This window comes from Chrysochloris asiatica, unplaced genomic scaffold (assembly GCF_000296735.1).
Source record: "Chrysochloris asiatica unplaced genomic scaffold, ChrAsi1.0 scaffold00031, whole genome shotgun sequence".
Lineage (NCBI taxonomy): Eukaryota > Metazoa > Chordata > Mammalia > Afrosoricida > Chrysochloridae > Chrysochloris > Chrysochloris asiatica.
In genome coordinates, this window is record NW_006408549.1 from 20,158,047 (window position 1) to 20,166,133 (window position 8,087).

The 8,087-nt window shown below is 35.7% G+C and overlaps 1 protein-coding gene across 1 annotated transcript in view; it reads right to left on the bottom strand.

The window, feature by feature from the left end:
* CPNE3 (copine III) overlaps positions 1 to 7,737 on the bottom strand; it is a 52,967-nt gene extending 45,230 nt beyond the window's left edge. The window contains exons 1-4 of the mRNA XM_006859261.1: positions 7,606 to 7,737; positions 7,179 to 7,358; positions 5,600 to 5,674; positions 2,227 to 2,298 (exon numbers count right to left, since the gene is read on the bottom strand). Coding sequence (XP_006859323.1) covers positions 2,227 to 2,298; positions 5,600 to 5,674; positions 7,179 to 7,358; positions 7,606 to 7,737 — 459 coding nt within the window. The remainder of the gene's footprint in view (positions 1 to 2,226; positions 2,299 to 5,599; positions 5,675 to 7,178; positions 7,359 to 7,605) is intronic.
* Between the last annotated feature and the right edge of the window lie 350 nt (positions 7,738 to 8,087).

The following is an 8,087-nucleotide window of genomic DNA, read 5'->3' on the forward strand; positions in this document are numbered from 1 at the left end:
CTGACCTTAAGGTTCGCAGCCCGATTCGTAACCACTACGCTACCAGAGCTACCATTATGAATCCCAAAATTCAACCCTCCCCCATAGGGCTGGGCCTAACTAAGAACATATTGGGGTTTCTGTTTCCTTTTCTGATCATTCTTACAAGTTACATTCTTATTTTAAAATCCCTAAAGAAGGCTTATGAAAATCACAAGAACAAGCCAAGAAATGATGATATTTTTAAGATTATCATGGCAATTGTGCTTTTCTTCTTCTTTTCTTGGGTTCCCCACCAGATATTTACTTTTCTGGATGTACTGATTCAGCTGGGCATCATACGTGACTGCCAAATTGCAGATATTGTTGACACTGCCATGTCTATTACCATTTGCATTGCCTACTTTAACAATTGACTAAATCCTTTTTTTATGGCTTTCTGGGAGAAAAAAATATATTCTCCATCTTCTGAAATACATTCCTCCAAAGGCCAAATCTCATTCAAGCCTATCCACAAAAATGAACACTCATATAATATAAGCTCATCCACTAAGAAGTCTGCCCCGTGTTTTGAGATTAAGTGAGATGCCTGTCTGTGAAGTCACCTTGTGAAACAAACCAACAGAAAATCATTCCTCCAGCATACTTCACTAGTGAATGAGCATTAGGTCATTTCAGAATTTAAGGAGAAAATGGATTGTGTGAATTGAACTGGTTTTTCTAAACCTCAGAACAAAAGCTTTTCCTTCCTTTTTGCAGTAAATATGAAGCCACATTTTGCATCATTCTGCATTGGTAACTGAATCCTGATGGCGCAGTGGTTAATGCACTCAGTTGTTAACCAAAAATAGGTGGTTCGAACCTATCTGCTACTCCATAGGAAAAAGATGTGGCAGTCTGTCTCCAGAGAGATTTACAGTCATGAAAATCCTATCAGGGCAGTTCTACTCTGTCATTTTACTGGCAGATATGTAGTCTGCTCTTGTTCTATTTTTTTTATTTTTTTTTTATGTCCATGTGGTCTTTTATTATTTCTTCCAATCAGCATACAGATTGAATAAAAAAAAAAAGTATGGTGAAAGAATATAGCCCTAGTGCACACCTTTCCTAATCTTAAACATTGTGTTCCCTTGCTGTTTGAAAAACTGCCTCTTGATCTATGTACAGGTTCCTTATGAGCACAATTATATGTTCCAGAATACTCGTTCTTCACAATGTTGTTCATAGCTTGTCATGATCCACACAACTAAGAGCCTATAGTTTATTCTCTGCTTTCAACCAAGATCTATTTGCCATCAGCAAGTATATCACTTGTTCCACATCTTTGTCTGAATCCAGCTTGAGCTTCTGACAGTTCCCTGTTAATGTACTGCTGCAGCCATTCTTAAATTATCTTCAGCAAAACTTTCCTTGCATATCATATTAATGATACTGTACAATGATTTCCCCATTCTGTTGTGTCATCTCTCTTTGGAATGGGCACAAATATGGATCTCCTCCAATCTGTTGGCCAGGCAGCTATTTTCAATTTTTTGGTACAGATGAGTGAGTATCCACAGAGTCACATAAGTTTGTTGAAAGATTTCAATTTGTATTCCGTCTATTCCCAGAGACTTGTTCTTAGCCAATGCCTTCAATGCTAATGCCTTTCCTTAGATTTCTTCCTTCAGTATCATTGGCTCTTGATCATATGTTACCTCTTGAAATGGTTGAACATCAACTATTTCTTTTTGGTACAATGACTGGTGATTTCTTCCATCTTCTTTTGATGCTTTCTACATCATTCAATATTTTGTCATGCTGTTGTTGTTGTTAGGTGCCATGGAGTCAGTTTTTAAATACTCTTCATATGCTGTTAATCCTTCAAAAATAAAATATTGGCTTTTGGATGCAGACAGACTAAATGACCTATAATGAATAAACATGGGCTTTATGTGTGTTTTTTTCCTAAAGGTAATCCTACTAAATGTTCTCACATAACTTTTACAGTAACCTTAGCACATGTAATCAATTCCTCTTTTAAGCTAGACAAATCCTCTAATTTTATCTACAGGAGAGAGGTAAAGGGAAAGGAGTTCTGTGTAAACACACACACACACAGACAGAATGACAGATTTGGAAATAATTGACGCACTAACCAATGCCCACAAAGATGGAGCTCATAATATTAACTGACTACTTTCACGCAAAGTAATCAGTATGAAGAAAAGCTTGACATCCTTGTTGAACTCTCTATAAACTACCTACCTTATTATCCAGTTTTCTTGCTTCCATTTCAAACAAGACCACTCTGTTATCCTTTATTTCTTCAGCTGAAATCTATAAGTAGGTAAAGTAATAAAAGAAAAATGTTTCAGAAATTCTGATACACTTATGAGGTGATGTATTCTACTGTCTGATAATATATAAATCAAAACCAAAACCTACTGCCATCGAGTAGATCCTGAGTTATACTGTAAATCTTTACAGAAGCAGATAGCTTCATCTTTATCCTACAGAATGACTGCTGGGTTTGAACTGATCTTGTAGTTAGCAGTCCACTGCTTATCTATAATACCACCTGGGTTCTTTAACAAATAAATAGATTCCAAACTTTTAGTAAGAAAATGATGCCATTAAGAAAGGTTTGGAAAAAAGAAAAGAAAAGAAAGGTTCACCCTGATGCTGTTGTCCTGAGATCATCTTTAACCCTTAAATGAAAAGTACCACCTGAAGTCTTAAAGTTAGCATAGCTAGTAAAAAGGTCTGCCTTGAGCATTATGCTCTCTTATGAACTATCTATATCCAATGCTGTACTCAATTAGCAAATCTGCTGCAAAAGACCTCTTTAAAGTGTTCAAGAGCAAATATGTCTTGAGTTTGAGTGCGCCTGACCCAAGCCATGGTATTTCCAATAATCTCATGTGCACGTGAAAGTTGGACAATGAGTAAGAAAGGCATAGAAAATTGATGCATTTGAATTATGATATTGGCAAAGAATATTCAAAGTACCATGTTCTACCAGAAGAACACAGAAATCTTTATTAGAAGAAGTACAGCCAGAATGCTCCTTAAAACAAGGATGGCAAGACATCATCTCTTTTTCTTCAGACATGTTGTCAGGGGGTGACCAATCCATGGAGAAGGACATCATGCTTGGTAAAGTGAAGGGTCAATGAGAAAGATAAAGACCCACAATGAGATGACTGACACAGTAGCAGCAACAAGGGGTTAAACGTCACCACAATAGACTGAGCAGTGTCTTATTCCATATGCAAAGGGTCCCTGAGTCAGAACCGACACAACAGCCCCTAACAACAACAATATGGAATCAAACTGACAACAGGAACTCAAAAATAGATAAGAAGCCTAGGGGTCATTAAGTTTATATTACCAAGAGAGGAAGAACTCAAGAAAGGAGACTGAAATGGCTGCACAATGACTGCAATCAATGCTACTAAATTGGGCATTCAGAATTGGTGCATAGTCTGCTGTGCATTATTTTCAACAACAAATAAAACTTTAAGGGAAAAAAGTCTTACCTTTATCTCTATCATATGTGTGAATTATTTTCTCAAAATATGACAAATCTGCATTATGCAAATTCCTTTGTTAATATTATTGCCCACACTGGATCTTCTCCAGTCTCAGAGAAAACTCAAAGCTAGGAGACTGGAGGATAAATTTTATACAGGACTGCCCTTAACACTAGCTGCTGCTATTGTTGTTAAGTGCTCTACAAACAGTGATAAGCATAAGTAAATTTTAACTAGAGAATTCTCAAAAACTGAAATAGATCAATTTTTTTCATCCCAAGGAAGTGAAATACTTGCTCTACTTAAAAATAAATTCCAGGCAATCATACCCAAGAGCAATAAAGCTAACTACTGGTATGTTCTCTATCTCAGGAATGTTAATAACCCTAACATTCTCATGACTTAGGAACTCTAAAACAGAGCAATACAAGTGCTCAAAAAATTCTGTATAATCACCATATCTCTCCAATATGGCTGCTGCTCAGGTAGACACAGACTTCCTTCCACCTTCAGACACACCACCACTCCATGCAGGGGTTACATGGGCAGAATCTCAAGATATGACAAACTTAATAGATGGGCATGAAATAATTTGATATCTAAAATGATAAATGCATATATTCATTTGCCTCAGGCCAATAAATCAGTGATGGAAAAATGTGGGTGGGGAATGAACCACAGAGTGCAAGTACAAAAAAAGTGGTTTAGGTGTTTAGAATATACAATTATTGATGTCTCTGCTTTGGAGCAAAAGAGAATGAAGAAAATCAAAGGCTCAAAGAATAAACTAGTCTACAGAACTAAAAGTCCACGTGAGTCAAAGTAACTTGTAACCTGAGACCAGAACTAGATGGTGTCAAGCTACCACTATCAACTGTTATGACTAAGGAGATAAAAGAAGATCCCAGATAGAATGTGAACAAAACTCAAATTCCTAAAAATGTCCAAGTCTAATGGACCAATAGAGACTAGAGAGACCCTCAAGACTATTGCCCTTACATACTCTTTGAGGTTAGAACTAAAGCTATTACTGCAGGTCACTTTGTAGTCAAATAATAGACTGACTTATAAAACAAACAATACCACCATGAATAATATGTTCACTTAAACCATTAACTATATGAACAAAACAGTCTGCATTTACCCAAAAAGTAAAGATGAGAAGGCAAGGAGAAGGAAAGCTGGATCAATGGAAACAGATGAGAATGGGAAAAAATGAGAATGTTTACATATTATGAAAATTATAATCAAAATGACATGGTACAATTTTATAAAATTTGTTTAAAAAAACACCTAATTTTCAGTGCAAAGTTTCACCTAAAACCCAATAAAATACTATTCAAAAAAAAAGAAAAAGGAGTTGAGAGGATTCCATGGCCGTGTTATGTCTGAAATGTTATTACTGAACATATCTATCACACCAAGAGGCTGATACTTGCTTTGCAGAAAGCCAAACTGATCTATTCATATTATTAAGGAATTTCTTAGGAATTTATCCTTCCATGGCGAAGACGCAAGCATCACCAAGATGCACTTGACCTCTATAAAACCAAAACAAACTAAACCTACTATATTGAGTCAATTCCAACCCATAGTAACCCTCTTTAGGGTTTCTGAGACTGTACAGCGTTGTGGAAGCAAACAGAGTCATCTTTCTCTCATGGTGCAGCTGGCGGGTTTATATCCCTATCCCACAGGGCCACCAAGGCTCTTTGGACTTCTACTGTTGATATCAAGTGCCATCACGTTGGTTCCAATTTACAGTGAGCCTGTATATGTTTTCTGAGTAGTAACTGATGGGTTTGAACCAACAACTTTGCAGTTAGTCTAGTAGTCACCCTAAAATGTCCATTCAAGACTCCAACTTTAAAACTAAAAGAAGGAATTTTTATACTTTATTTTTCTCTTTCTGTCTTTTTTGATGGAATATAATTCGCATTTATGACCATAATAAAGCAACGGTGGAATGGAAGTGCTGCATATGAGTCAAATGTAAATGCACAGCTCTAACATGTTCACCTGTTGAGAACAGTTTTAGTATGTTCTCTTCTTGCCCGATCTTTCAAGGGAAACTTAAAAAGATAAACAAAAGCATCTTATTTTACCGTAATGGTCCCTTTTCCTGCAGGTCTCCCATTTTTAAGTGCCAAAGGTCGAGTTAGTTTCTTACTCGAAACAATCTGTTAAATTGGAAACAGAAATTTCACTTCATGAATTTTTAAACTGCATGGTTTCAAAGTAAAAAAATGATAAACTTCACATAAAATCCTAATAAATAGAAAACATTAAGTTCATTCCTTAAGTATTTACAGATTATTAAAATAAAAAAAAAAATCTTTAAACATTTAAAATGTAACTAAATACATAAAGCCAACTGCAAGAGATTTTCAAAGAGCTTTCCCTGGCAGATACCATCTCCCAACCAGCTAGTTTCTTTACTAACTACTTCAAAGTTTAACTTCTTTCATGTAATGAAAAAAGAGGGCCAGATTCTCATCAGAAATGCAAATCACTGAAGTGAAACTAAATAAATGGGACAACTTTTTCAAATGACACACAACTTCAGTATTCAATCCCTACAAAGTATCATTCTGACTAAAATAATATTGCAAACGTAGGTACTTCCGAACAGGTGTCTCAAATTCATTGAAATTGGGTTGCCAGTGGCATGAAGAGCTTAGAAGTCTGCACTTACAACCTCAAAAGAAAAAAAAAACTAAAAATCATTAAAATTTGGTCATTTAACTTCACTGTTCTCCCCACCTCCTCCCAAAAAAAACCACTTAATTTTGTCTTTGACACTATTTAAAGCATTCGAAAACCAGTCAATTTCCATATTAAGAACAGTCATGGTCACTAAACAATCAACCCTGAAAAATAAGCTCATAAAAGACAAACATGTTACTCAATTAAAAAAAAAAAACAAAAAAAACTGAACTCTTCCCTCCGAAAGTCTTCCTCAATCTACACAAATGGTTAAGTTCTCACCTTACAAGTCAAACTTTGAACTAGGATCAAAATGATGAGCCAAAATTACAGACCTACCTTGACCAAGTTGGTCACATTCTGGGAAATAAGATAATTAAGCAACTTCAAGAACATATGGTGAGTGTTGTGGGAAGAAGCAAGAGTGTGTCAGGTAAACACTGGGGAGGTACCCCAAACTATTCTACTAGGGAGTCAGAGAAAGCTCACCATGCGGGGGTTAAGGTTTAAAGCGATATAATTATAACTAAAAAGAAGCAAGAAGGGTAAAGGTGTGGTGGGTGGCATCAGGAGTAAAGAGGCACCAGTCATGCTCCTCAGTCAGAATTATACAGAAGTTACAGTTACACTGATAACATTCATGACTTCAATATATGAACAAAATTATACCAAACTGTAAACAGCACATAGAGTTGCTAGAGCAACGGTATTATTTACTGAAATGTCTTACGAAACATCATTTGTACAGAAGAAATAACAACAGTCTTTGCCAGAAGCACATAGCCCCAATCTTTTTGAAAAATAAGATAAATTACAGTACAATTTTGAGTCAGCCATGTCTATTATATATGAACTTGGTCTTTAAAAGGATTTTATGTTTTTCAATTTTGAAGTTAAACTAATGAACACTTATTAAAAGCATTTAATCTTTTGGCTAAAATTTAGACAAACTAAAGTACAGCAGCTACTTATACTCACTTGTCCCAGGGTACATTCAAATTCTCCTAAGAAGTCATCATCACTCAGCTCAATAGTTTTGTTGTCGATGTCATAAATCCCAAATTTCAACTTCTGAACCACTTCAAAGTAATAATCAATAATAAATGTCTTAGAAAATCTGGGACTCAAGCAATTCTTAATCCTTTCTGTGCGTTCAACCTATACACACATAGAAAAACAAACAGATTCTTCAGATCAAGGTGCATTTGGAATCTAATCTATGCACTCTATACACAAAAGTATGACAGGAAGTTTCTACATATGTATGAAGAATTCCACAATCTAGAACAACCTTACCCTGGAAAATACATTAACAGATAAGAGGATTTCATTAACATTCTTAATAAACTCTTTATCATTTTGAACAGTAATTCAGATTATTTTCAAGTAGAATATTTGATATTACCTCATACCACTCTTGGCCACTCGTATTCAAAAACAGTACACACAAAGGATCTGATTTGGACCCTACATCTGTATCCAGAAGATTGTCACAGGAAATATTTAGCTCTACCTTTGTGACACACTGGGCAGCCATCTCTTGAGCTGTGAAAAAAACCAATGAAATAAAAAAACCAATTAAATGGGGTCTTTAGAAACACACTCATTCTGAAAAAAAAAAAAAAGCTAGATGTGGTGCTATGAGATAAGTACTGGACTGTTAACCACAAGGTCAACAGTTCAAACCCACCAGCCACTCCTCAGAAACCTTATACAGGATTGCTGAGTTGGAACTGACTCAACAGCACTTAACAGTAACAACAAAACAGATTCATATAACCCATGAATCTTAGGAATAGGAACAGAGTGAATTTGCTAGAATGAGACTGTTGGTTATATGTGCTTTGTGGTTCTACGCTCTTTGGTGTCCTCGTGGTGTACTGTGTT